At 48.0% G+C, this 12,973-nt stretch overlaps 1 protein-coding gene across 4 annotated transcripts in view; it reads left to right on the forward strand.

Annotated features, from left to right (window-relative positions):
* The window catches only part of ERI3 (ERI1 exoribonuclease family member 3), a 137,482-nt gene that overhangs the window by 23,663 nt on the left and 100,846 nt on the right, over positions 1-12,973 (forward strand). For 3 of the 4 annotated variants that reach the window (XM_063343513.1, XM_063343516.1, XM_063343514.1), the window contains 3 exons: positions 1,768-1,884; positions 7,748-7,807; positions 10,047-10,138. In XM_063343513.1, coding sequence (XP_063199583.1) covers positions 1,768-1,884; positions 7,748-7,807; positions 10,047-10,138 — 269 coding nt within the window. The remainder of the gene's footprint in view (positions 1-1,767; positions 1,885-7,747; positions 7,808-10,046; positions 10,139-12,973) is intronic. The other variant, XM_063343515.1, reaches the window with a different exon arrangement.

The raw sequence follows: 12,973 nt of genomic DNA on the forward strand, positions 1-12,973 counted from the left end.
GCTCCGCTGTGCCTGCAACGCACGCACCAAGAGTGGCACAGCCGACCACGGGGAAACGGTTCAACCCTGTGTCCTCTGCAGTTTGACTGCTTCGTGTCTACACCTGGGCACTTCAGCACTGTTAACGCTTTATTTTGGTTTTTTTTTTTCCCCCCCTAACTTCCCATCCCAGCGGCACGTGCTCCCCACGTGCCCTGGTCTGGGCTGTGTGCCCCCTGCTCCTGGGAGCCGCTCTGCTGCGCCCGCGGGCTCTGACCACCGTGGAAATTAGGTGTTTCTCCTGGCTATTTAAATTATTTGTTGTTTCCATTTACCCACCCATCCTCTTGCCCTCCCTCTGCCTGCCGGGGCGGTGATGTCATCAGCTCATATGTATGACCTCACGATAATTTCCGCCTGCGGGTCATGGGGTTTGCAGCCCGGGTCCAAAAGCTGTGTTAGTTCCTCTGCAGCGGCTGCGTTTTCCACATGCTAATTTTACTCGCAGGAGTTGGATTATTTTTTTTTTTATTTTATTTTTTTTATTTCTTATTTGTCTCTTCCAGATGTTTTCAGGCAATTTTTTTTGTTGTTAAACTAATTCCATTCATGTTTTAAAAATTTATGAAAGCACTAATAAAAATGTCAAAGTGGTAAAAATGTTAGCTTTTGCTCTGCTTTGATTAAATTTTGCAAACTGTTTTTGAATATTAAAAAGCAATATTTTTTTTATTCTCTCCCCCTCTCTCTGTTTCTCTCCAGAAGTGATTTGAGAGGCTTGTTGCATGGATATCACTCAGCGGGCTCATTTGCACTCCAGAACCTTGGTGCCATGCATCTCTATTAAATAACATAGACAAATTATTCTTTAAAGACACCAAACAAATTGTCACTTCTCCTCTTACATTAAACTGGAAGGAGGAGAGGGAGTGGGGAGGGAGGGGGGTGAACACAAAGGATTTTATCGCTTTTATTCAGTGGGTGGCTTTTTTAATTTCATGTATATTTTTTAATAATTGAGAAATCCATCGCAACTGGATTTGTTTAAACTTTTTATTAACAGGTCCATGTAAATTTTTGATTGCTGATTATTCAAATAATTGAACATTCTTCTGAGGAAGAACGTTTTTATTTCCCTATCAGCATAAATTGGCTACAAAGAGGAAAATGAAGCAGGGCTTGCTACTGTGCTGTATTCCACAGGGATGGGGTTCGGGGGGAGCTTCCAGCTCCTCTCCTCACTCTGTTGGAGGAGGGCAGTGCTCCTGATAACTTTGGTTTCAGCCTCTCCTGGGAAGGAGGTGCTTCATGCAGTAATTCCTGTTGTCTGTCTCGTGGTGTCCTCCAAAGACAGCAAGGTGGAAAGGGTGGGATTGGTCTTGGGGAGGGCACAGCCCGTGGGGTGTCCTTGTTAATCAGAGGTGAGCCCGTTGCAAGTGCATCTCCACGTTCCCTGGGTGGTGCCAGCATGTGCGAGTGGTGCTGGGCCGTGTTCCTGAGGTTCGGCTTAGGCAGCCGTGTGTGCGGCTGCAGCGCTGAGCATCCCTGCCGCCCGTCCCAGCTGCGGTGAGCATCAGCACTTTCCTCCTCTGCCCTCACGGCGTCGGATGTGCTCTGTGCTCCGGCAACACTGTCCCCCCTTGTAGCTCAGAGCTTCATGTCACCTTTTTTTTCTTTGGGACTGTCAGACCCCTTTTTTTACAGCCAGCTTGCTAATAGGGATCATTTCCAACTTCATTTTTTTGTTTGTTTTAAATGAACAGCTGCTTTTCTTTTTGCCCTATTCAGGAAATCATCGAATTCCCTATCCTGAAGCTGAATGGCAGGACGATGGAGATCGAATCCACCTTTCACATGTATGTTCAGCCTGTGGTGCATCCCCAGCTTACGCCCTTCTGTACAGAGGTAAAGTGCAAAGGTTCCCTGGTGCTCCAAGAGTCTCCCCGGGAAGCAGGTTTCCATTGCACCAGGGGTTTGGGGTCGCCTCTTCATGGTGCGGCTGCAAGGCAGCGGGTCATGCCAGCCTCGAGTTAAGGACAAGGGATATAATTTTTTGTCACTGCAGTGCTTGTAAAGACCTCGGTTCGGATTCGTAAATAACTCTAGCTATGATCCGCTAGCTAAGACCAGTTGTATTTACAGCTAATGAACGTCTAACTGGGTGACCACAAAATACAAGTACTCCTGTTAGCTGATGCTCCAAATCCTGTGGCCTCTCCGTAAGCTCTTCGTGATTGTGCCGTGCTGCTCTTTGGTGGGGAAGGTCAAATAGAACGTGGTCCAAGGGAAGAAAGTGTCATACGGCTGTATGGTTCAGGGGCTTTAAATGACTCTCCTGTGGGCCTGCCTGTTGGGATTTGGTGAGTCCTTCAGAGTAGTAGGGTAACCCATGTCTGTATTTTGAAGACTTTATTTTTGATGTCATGCTTGTGGGGCACTCGAAATGATTGCTGGAGAAGTGTCCTCTTGTTACTTGGTTACTCTCATTGCCAAGGACAGCTGCTCTCAAGCTACGGCCACCTTTCCCCAGATACAGATGAGAGGATGAAGGTGGTAAACGTGATCCCTGGTGGTTCAAAGGAAGAGGGGGCAGGGGTTGTTTTGTGGGGTTTTGTTCGTTTGGTTTTTTCTTTATTCAGCCCAAAAGTTAGCTGTTTCTGCAAGTGTGTTCTTCCTCCCTGCTGTAGCCGTCAAAACAAAGTTTCGAAGTTCCTTTTGGGCTTTTTTTCCTTTTACTCCACTATTTTGATGTTGGCTAGCTCAGTGACTGAAGTACTGACTGAGGGAATCTGGTTATCCAAATTCTTCATTCTATCCCAGTCTCATCCGGAATCATGAAAACTGTGATGTGTTTTTCCCGACCTCCATGACTGCAGGTTTAGGTCCTTGAAGTGCTTGTTCCGTGTGTACTAACTTGATGAAAAATGACTCCTCTGTGTTAGGTGGAGTCCCCTCCAGGACCAGCCAGCCCCTTTCATATATCCATGTTGTAAAAACAAATACTTTTCTTTTTTTTCATTCCCTTGTAACTAAAAACCAGCTGAAGGTATTTTATTTAAACTTAAAAAAAAAAAAAAAAAGACTAAGCCCAGAAAACATTATTCCCAGGTGAGGGGCTTTCAGAAAGCTATAAATGTGTGAAAACAGAAGGTTATAATGGAAACGGTTTTGCAACTTTAATACTAGAAGGCTGGACAACTACTTTGTCTGTCCTTATCCCCATGAGACTTGCCGGACAGATGCTCATACAAATGTGATAAATCTCACAGCTTGCACCTGATCTTTGCTAAGAGAAACATCGTCTTCTAGAGTAGAGCCCAAAATGTCCGTTTTGCATGTCATCTAAATTCTAGAGAGAAGTCGTCTCACTTGTTAACTCTCAACAAAATTCCTTTTTCTGGAAATTCGTCTGTTGCATCCTTCCCCTCTGCTGCTAAAGGTTGCAGCTCTGTTGTTGCACGAGAGTCTGGGTGACTTGCTTGGTGACTGTCCAAGCCCAACGGAGCCTCCAGCCAGCTGCAGCCTGGGGACGTTGAGAGGTTCTCTGGATGCTTAGCTTGTGACACAGACGTTCAGCCCATCTCAGGCTCCCACACCGCGGTGCCGGTTTCTCTGTCTTCTCTTGCTCACGGGAGCCTGGAGCAGCTGTTTGTGTCTCTACAGGTTTGTGTCTCCTGCCTGGAGCCCTCGGGCAGGCAAGGCCGTGTGTGTGCGTGCTGGCTGCGTGTTTGCAGGAGTCCCCGGGACAGGCGTGGGTGTTCCAGCTTGCAGCATAGTGCTGCAGATTCTGCCGATGACTCCAAGTCTGGTGTCTTGTGTCCAGAGTTGGATAGAAGTGGGCAGTGCTGAGGCCAGCAGGCAAAGTGATTGCAGAACCCCCACCAGTGTGTTATTGGTGGCACAGAATGGTCCAACTCGCCAGGTTTGGCAAGTTCTTTGTTATTAACAGCGTGGGTTAAGGAGCTGGTTTTAATCCTAGCCTGGAAGCCACCGGCTCCTGGGCAATCCCTTGCTGTGCCCGTGCTACTCACTACACAGCATGGCCTGTGTCTCTCCTGGCTTGGTGGTCCCCCTGCCTGTTGCAGGGGCTGCCATGAGATCCAGGGAGTGGGATCATGCTGAAGGGGTAACTGGGCTTGTCCCTGAGCCCCGTATCTGGGTGTTACTTTGAATCCCTGTCTGAAGAGCCACAGGTGAGCTGGTTGTACTGAGGACCTCACTAAATAGTTGCAAAAATATCCTTTTGTATTTGCAGCCGCTTTTTTGCGGAGGCTGTGGTGGCCATGTGGACACCGGTGGGGTCGGTGGCTCCTGCTAGGAGGTGCAGGGGTCAGCCCCATGCCGCTGCTGTAGGTTCCCCCGAGACCCCGGGGACACAGCCGGGGCATGCTGTGTGTCCAGCTCCTGCAGAGCCATTGCCTGCACAGCTCCGGCATTTGCCATGGACTCTCAGCTGTTTTTTATTTTCTGAAAAATACCTATTTTGCTAAATGCCAGTAAAGGGCTTTGTCTAGGCACCTCTACTTACAAAGGGTGAGATTTATTGCCCTCTTTGTCTACAAAGAAAGACCAGGCCTGATTATCAGATTGTACACCAGAGACGAGTGCTTAGGTAATCAGCAAACTGTCTTGGAGTAGAAATACGATGGTTTCCCAGATAAACTCTGTAGGAAAAGCAGTGGTGTTGACATTACATGGGAGCCTGTCTGCTGTGCTGCTGCTTTCCCCTCCACTCGCTGCCTTTGCCGGGAAGCAATAGGACTCCTTGGTATAGACTGTGGGTGGGAGGATTACCGGGGTTGCTCAGTCTTATTTCTCATCTACCCTCTTCCTTCCTGAAGGAGGCGGCGCAGCATGGGAAGGGTGTCTGCAAGCGGAGAGCTCGTGGTCACCCTCAGGGCATTCCTTTTCTTAGTTTTTTGGTGAATCTGTGCTCTCCCGTGGCTACAGGAGGTTCCTCCGACTCCCCACACCAATGGCCAGGAGCACGTTTTCTAGGGCTGGCTCACTGTGTAGCCCTCGTCTGGTCCCCTTTCTCTTGACCTGCTTCTGTAAAACAACAGGTCGTGAGGCTTGGTTATGATGGGAGGTGTGCTGAACATTTAGACAGAGAAGGTGGAAAGTGCTGGCAAGTGGTTAAAAGCTGTTGTTAGGTATATAAAGCTCATCATGCCCTTTTGGAAGATGCAGGTGGTTTGCCTGATGCCCAAGAACATTCATGCCAGGAGCTTAAGTGAAAGATTCCCTCTACACAGAAGGTGCTTGTACAGGCTTTTTCATGGTACTTTGCTCTCTTTTTATGATTAATTTTTATTGATTTTTTCCCTGAAGGAACAGACAATAAAAGTACAAAAAGATAAATGCCTTATAGCTTGTTTATGTTCCCAAGTACCATGTGCTTCTTGGGATCGCCAGTGAAACTTTACAATTGTGCAGTTTTATGCTTTTATACTTTATCAAAGCTGCAAGACCAGCTAATGCTGCAGAGACCAAATGCAATGGGTTGGGTGTTACAGATGGACATAACTGAGAACAGAAAGTATCAGAAAAAGTGAGAGAGTAGAAATATGGTCCCTTTTGAGCACTTTCTCACCTGTGTTGAAATGTACCCATGGGACAGGTATATCCCTTTGTATTCGTGTGTGTAATTTTGGCAGCGTGAATCTTGCACGCGTGTGTGCTTGGTGATGTATCCTTATACGGATGAGTTGGTACTTTGCTTGGCCTGGCAGGGAAGAAGGGAAGGAGTCTTGGGCAAGATCAAGCAGAGACTCTTTGGTGGGACTCTGAGCCCCTGTGGCTGCCTTCCCCTCCGTCCCTCCCTCCCCCTGAAAGGAAATGTCTGGATAAGGCCATTTCACCCCATCCTACCATGGCCATGAGGGGTTCGGTGCTGAACAGATGCAGCCCTGAAGATATCTGGAGCGGGAGAAGCCATTTACATCGGTGCTGACTATCATAGCAAGAGGTGGCCTGTCGTCCTTTCCCAGAAGCTCATCTTTCAGCCACTTCCAGAGGTTTGATTTGAGCTTCCCTCTGAACGCAGAGCCAGCACTTTGCAGTAGGTGAGCTGACCACCTCTGCCAGGCGAATGCATGGAGAGAAAGATGGCAAGAAAAGCAAAAAGCAAGCCAGTGAGCTTTAAAAACTGCTCTAAAGGGCTGTGCATTAATCTCTCAAATGTATTTGCTTTTCAGAGTATGGGAAGTCTGTAGGTAGCAGCTGTTACCCAATTAAAATACAGATTAATGTAAAAACAGTTTCTGGAATATAAAAGAGTGTCTGTGTCCCTCCACTTCCTTAAAATTCCACCTCATAATGACTTGATGAACTTGAGAAACCCACCTAGAGGAACTCTGCATTCTTAAAATTAAAATACTTCCCCTAAAAGGTATATATTACCATTCCATGGAAGTCACTATGAGAAAATAATCTTTCCACTTACAGCTTATTCAGTGAGTCAGGTATTTGGTATTCATTAAATGTAATTACAGTTTAATTGGAGTTTAATCTCTTTTTTTTTTTTTCCCCTTCTTCTGAGTTCAGTGCTGTAAGCCAAGCAGCCAAAGAAACAAAGAGGTAGAAACCATTGAGCTTCTTTCAGCTGCCGCGCATTTAATAAAGCAGAGCCGTGTGGTTTGTAAGAGGGCTGGTGTTTTACGAGCAGGTTGAGCTGGTCTGCGTGGAAGAGTGACTCCCGGGTGACGGGGGGGCTGTCAGCATCCCTCCGCTGGATGGTATGGCTTCTGGAGGCTTGGATGCATGTGCCGGCAGCAGGGCATGCTCCTAGGCTGTGTTTGACCTTTATTTTATGAAAATGTGTGAGATGTGTAGCTTCAGGAAAGTGCCATATGAAGTGAAATCCTGTAGTGTGCACTTGTTTTAATAACGATTTTTTTAATTACTTGGGTGCATTGATGGCAAGCTACTGACCTCCGATATTCAATATGTTAAAAGACAGTTTTGTCAGTTGGAAGGCAGACAGAAAAATTATCTGTTTTCTATGTGCCTCAAGCTATCCTGGGCAGACACAAGCAGAGGCCCGTGAGACTGCATCTTTTTATTCATGTGTCTAGCTTTAAACAGCCGAGCAGTCCAGGGGCAGTCAGTAGGACTGTCTGTTGGCAGGACCCATTCCTAAGGAACCTCCTGAAAACCAGGGTAGACCAGGGTTCTGGAAGAGGGTGGTTTTCTTTAGTTGTTTTAAATACAATTTCAAAATGCAGAGGGATGCTGTGGTGGATTATGGGAAAGCACGTGTGCTGGCTGCCCAGCGCAGGGGAGGACGGCTGGGACCGCTCTGGGTCTCACTTACCAATAGTGGTCTATTCTGTTTGTCTAAGACTGTGCAATTTTGGTGTCACCATGGTAGCTGGGGAATGACCAGAGACCCCAGTAGTTACCGCTGCCCGTGTAAGTCAGGGCAACAGCAGAACTGGTGAAATGTGTATTGAAAAGGGGCAGCATTTTGATACATGAAGCAGAGGGCACCGCTGCTCTCCAAGCGCATCCTGCCCCACTGGGAGTTCGCCATTTTATAGTGTGGGTAGGAGCCCCCTTACATTTCTGGTTTGGGGATGAAGCTGTGCCCTTGCCCACGGCTGGGGAGCTGCCAGGGTCGCTCTGCTGTGTCTGACTCCTCAGCATTGTCTGTGTGGGTCACAGGAGCATGTTTTGGTTGCAGGGAGATGGACAGGAGAGGAGACCTCTCTAATGATCTTTTTGAGTGCTGCTCTGACGCCTGCTTTCTGTTTGTCTCTCGTTTCAGCTGACTGGGATTATTCAAGGCATGGTGGATGGGCAGCCGAGCCTCCAGCAAGTGCTTGAGGTAAGCAGAGTAACCTTTAGTTCCCGAACTCTGACCTCTGGTCCTGTCGTCCCCTCTTCATCTCTTTCCCTGCACCTCCCCTTGCTGAAAATCGAACCGCGTAATTTGACTATGATTACAGCTTCATTAGAATAACATTTGCTGTCACGTTGGTGACACGCTGCTGAGAGTATTGAACCATTGATCTGTCATCTCCAGCTGTTCATGTCAAGGGTGCTGACAAGATATCCAAACTCCTGCCAGGAGATAGGAGAAGAGGCGATTCTTGCTCGAGCCAGTTGTAAAGCACCAAGACATTGCTCAAGACCACGGCTGCAGGAGCTTCTGCCTTCATTTTTCTTTCTCCTCCCCCAGCACTTTATTAAATTAATTTTTTCTACCTATTTAAATGCTCAATAATACATGTAGTATAGAAAGAAAATGCCTCTAAAATCTAATCTGGAGGATGTGCAAATGCAGATATAGCCCTAATAATGCCATCTGCTTAATGTTGAATTCCTACAGCATTTAGGGCTTAATTAGCTTGGAAGTATTTCTCCATCAATAGCTTTTGTTGGTAGTCAAATAGAGAAGGAAACCTCCTTAAGCAGAGCTCGCTCGGGCTGCAGGTTGCTCTTCGATGCATCGTCTCTGTCAGGATTTCCACTGCTGTGTTACCTAATTGTTCCTAATCGGAGTAATTGCAACAATTGCTTATGTGAGGAAATCAAATTAAAGGCTTTAAAATCCTCCGTGGAGACAGCGCTTCATGGGCGCTCACATCGGGACTTTAGAAAGGTTACCGCTGCTGTCCCTGGCTCCAGGGAGCCTTGTGCGGGGCTGGCTGGAGGATCCCGGCAGCCCAAGGGAGGCAGAAGCGTAGCTGAGCGGCTGGACGCTGCGTGGGGGGAGCTTTACTCCAGAGGGCTGTTGTACAATCCGTCGCAGAAAGAAGCGCCATCCTCTGCCGGAAAGGCTGCAGCAGTGACACGAGGCCAAAGACGGTGCCCTGCAGAGGTGACACCTTGCATCCATGCAAACCCCCAGCTCTCCCTGATGCTCTCCAGAGGGCACGTAGCAGCGGCGCGTGTCCGTAAGCGTATGGATGCCTGTGCCTGCATCCTCCTTTGGCTGGATGGGTGAATGTACATCGCCACTGGAGTATTACAGAAAATGTTTCATTCCATTTCTACAGGAGCCTCTTAGAGTGTGGAAACATTTCTGTAGATTTGGGGGTTTTTTTTGTTTGGACTGAAAAGGTGTTCACACAGCAGCATGTTTCTAGGCTAAAATGAGATCCGGGTCAGGCAGCCTCTGGGCCATGCTAGTTTATTCAGGAGTGGAAGGTGTCAAGCGAGGGGAAAGAGGAGGGATTTCTCTGGCTGAAGCACTGGAAATGCTGCTGGCGAGGCTGCATAATGGCAGCTGATTCCCTGTCGCCTGTGACCGGAAGATTTTGGGCAAGTCATTTGCTAGTTCTAGCTGGAATAAATGTCTCTGGAGGGGTTTTAGTCTAGGTTAGTTCCTCCTGGTTAATCCCTGAGGTAGGTGTGCGTCTTCCAGATTAATGTGGCCCATTTCTGAAGTGGATCCAGAACATCTGTCCCTGTGGGAAGTTGATCAGGAATAGTGGATTCACTTTAAATCCACGCCGTACTCTAAGCAGCCACCTCTTCTGAACTGTAAGGAGGAAAGAGAGACCCAGCCTGGAGAGGAAAGGGGACACGTGACTTTGCTTGTGACTGCCACACAGTGCCTGTGTGTTCCCAGCCCTTCCATTTCTCCTCCTCTCCCATATCCCCTTGGAGCTGTATGAATTGGAGCACATGAGAAATGCTGTAGGTGAGAGATGCCGTCCCAGGATGCCCTTGTTTTCCCCTCACTGCAGGGGACACAAGTTCTGCTCACTATGAGCCCGAGTGGTACAGGGAGAGGAAAAGTGGAGGAGGAAAGCCAGGTAACAGCCCAGCTGTATCGTCCCATTAACGCTGCACAACTTCCATCCCTCCATGAGCAGAGCTGCTGCAGTGTCTGATAAGATCATCTCTGCTCTGGTTGCCTGATGTCTCCTATCAGAAATCTTCAAAGGTCCAAACGTGCTGTTGTTGAGATGGCAAGCAAAGAGAGAAGAGAGAGAGGGAGAGGGTGGATAAGATCACAATTTTCTTCTCTCTTGATTGCAAGCAGCTTATCTGAGTTTAACCGTTGTGGCTCGGCCTGTCTCTGCAAAACTCATCCCCTTTTCTTGCCTTCCTTTCAGAGGGTTGACGAGTGGATGGCGAAGGAAGGCCTCTTAGATCCCAGCGTCAAGTCGATTTTTGTGACCTGTGGAGACTGGGATTTGAAAGTGATGTGAGTATGGAAGGGGAGGGAGATTTTTCTAGGCTTTATTGCACCATGCTTGCCTGTAGTGTGTACGTCTTTGTCCTTACAAGCCTCTGACTGTCCCTGGTCTTTGCTTCTTAGGGAAATCGTTGTTTGCATGCATAATCGGGAGTGGAGGGTTCTTTAAGAAGACAGGTAGGTGCAGGGCATGCTGCAAGATAGCCGCCTAGGATATTCCCTGTAGAGAATGAATCCTTTCAGAACCTCAGGAAAGGTTTAAACTGGAGCATTGTGATGTTTTCCCTTTATCCAGTATACTTTCCAAAGAGATGGGTATTGCTGAGCGCACACATGGAATGCTGTTTCTGTACACCCAAATCAAGCAATGGTCCTTACCTGACTTAGGCACACAAGGCTTTCTCTTTGTCGTCTTGGCACACTAAGTGGATGTGAAGCACAGAGTAGTCTTTGGCAAGAGAATACACTCCAAGTCTGGCACGTTTCGTTGGTGTTCTTAGTGTTAAGGTCATCTTCATCAGCTGGGCGACTGTGTCTAGAGAGTACCAAATGGGGGCCTGCACTGGGATCCGCATGTGTCAGTTTATGTGCATGTTTTGCTATGAAAATATCTTGACCACCAACCTAAAAATGTTATTTAAAAAAACTGAGTTAAATGTCTAAGAATTAGATTAGTCTTAATCTCTAAGGTGTTTGCAGATCGGTGTCATATTGTGCTGAATTCACTTGGATTCCTGTAATCTCGCGTCAGCTTTTCATTTCCTCGGAGTGGTGGATAAAGACTCCTGTTGTTATCACACCGGTAAAGCATGGACTTGACACATCCAATGCTAAACTGACACCCACAACTCGTTAGTAGTGTTGCTTGGTTTTCACTGTGACGTTGGTTTCCCCAAGTCGGAAGCCTAAATAAACTGCACGCAGCCTGGGAGCAATCAACACCAGTTCTTCCCTGCAGAATGGTCTTTGTAGAGTGGCAGCTCCTTGCCTCTTCTTGGTGTGATTAGCGAGACATGAGATACGAGGGCCGGAGCGGCAGCACAGGCGTTAGTGGAGATGAGAAATTTGCCATGCTCCAGACAGGAGTGTGGCATGCGAGCTTTTGAGTCAAAATCTGCTGGGACTGGGTTCAGAGCTGGTGTATATTGCCAATTCTTGTATTACTGGTTTAAATTAAGAGTGAGGCTTATTTTTCTTTCTATATCATGTTGAAACTTTTATTAGAGACCAGCACAAAGAAGACAGCTGCGGGGATGTGCTAGACTTCTGTTTCTCATCTGTTCTCTTTTCCCAGTTCTTTACTCCTGTATTGCTGTTCTGAGAGTCCAGTTTACTACTTTTGGTGATGGCTGTGAGGAACACAGTTGTCTGTGCTCACAGTCCATCCTTCCATCCCTTTCACAGTGGGATAACAAGGTTCCCAGATAGTGACATCCTAACTTGGTGTCTGAATGGAATGGGCAACCTTCTAGGCGGTGGGTTTTTTTGCTTCAGAGCTCTACAATGGGGAAATAGAGGTGAAGATGAGCCCCGTTTCTGGTGAGCCACAGGGGCTGTGGGGTGAGCTGGCCCAGCAGGATGTGCAATCCTGAAGCAGAGATACTCGATTCGCCATTTGCCATGGTTTCTCGCATGGATTGTGCCTCACTAGTCAGCTGGAAAAGAAAACTCCACTCCTGGCCATGAGGTTGCAGTGAGTGGTTCATTTCTCCCTCTTCCTTTTAAAAAATTTTTTTAAACCATTAACTTCAGAATTCAATCCTGAAGCGTCTCCAGGGCAAAGCAGAAAATACATTTTGTGTTCCCGACCACATGGATAGCGGGAGTCTGGCTGCAGCCGCTCGGTGAGTAGCACATCACGCCGCTCCGTCGCCGATTGGGTGCAGCAGCGTGTAGCGTCACATCTGATTAGCGTCGTGCCAGTGAATGAGGCTTGAGTGAGGACTCCCTGCCAGCCCTGACTTGTCTCATTTCCCATTACTTTTATCCGTCACCGCAAATGCCGAGTCTCCCTCCTGAACTAATTAAGTTTGCGTGTGTTTAGACACATTGCCAAATAGGGTTTAGCAAAGCAGAACTGAGCATCTCTTTTTAAAGAGGGAAAGCAGAGAGCTGAAACAAGGCTGCTCAGATAGGGCGATAGAGCCTCAGAGATGTGGAACATCTAGGGGGTATTCCAGGGAATCACCCTGTGCTTCCCTACAAGACTTGCGCTGATGCCCTTTGCTACTGGGCATGGAAGGCACCGGGGCAGTGGGAAGGGGAGGTGATGCTGCTTGTTCTCATTTGGAGGAGTGTGTTGGTGGAAGCATTGCATTGTAGAAACCCTACTGGGTTCCAGAGAAATTCAGGACAATGCGGTGAGTGCAGTGCCTCCTGGCTTAGGGAGCAGTGACTTGGGGCAGGTCCATTCCCAACTCTGCTGCTCATTTTCTCTGCTTCCTTAGTGATGACAACTGCTTGCACAGCTGCCCGCAAAGCAAGCTGTGGTGCTCTTACCCACTGTCTCCTGTGGTTTGGAGTGTCTGTCCTCTCCTTTCTTTCGCTCAGCTGTTGATGGGAAACCATGCAGCCTTGTTCCTGGCTTCTCCAGTGATGACCTGGGCGTTTAGTTTGGCTTCTATCTGCATGTGCTGTTGAAGAGGTGAGGCATGGTGTCTTCTGGACAGGCCTGTCTACCGTGGATGTTTCCAGTGGGTGCCACTGGTAGGTGTCAGGGCACTGGGAGGCACAGTGGGGTGAGCAAACTGGAGGGGGGTGGCTGGAACAAAGAGGAAGAATCTACAAGCCTGTCGGTGGTGGATGTGAGGACAAGGTGGGCAAATAGCCCTGTGGAAGCCAGGA

This window comes from Chroicocephalus ridibundus, chromosome 8 (assembly GCF_963924245.1).
Source record: "Chroicocephalus ridibundus chromosome 8, bChrRid1.1, whole genome shotgun sequence".
In the NCBI taxonomy this organism is placed as follows: Eukaryota; Metazoa; Chordata; class Aves; order Charadriiformes; family Laridae; genus Chroicocephalus; species Chroicocephalus ridibundus.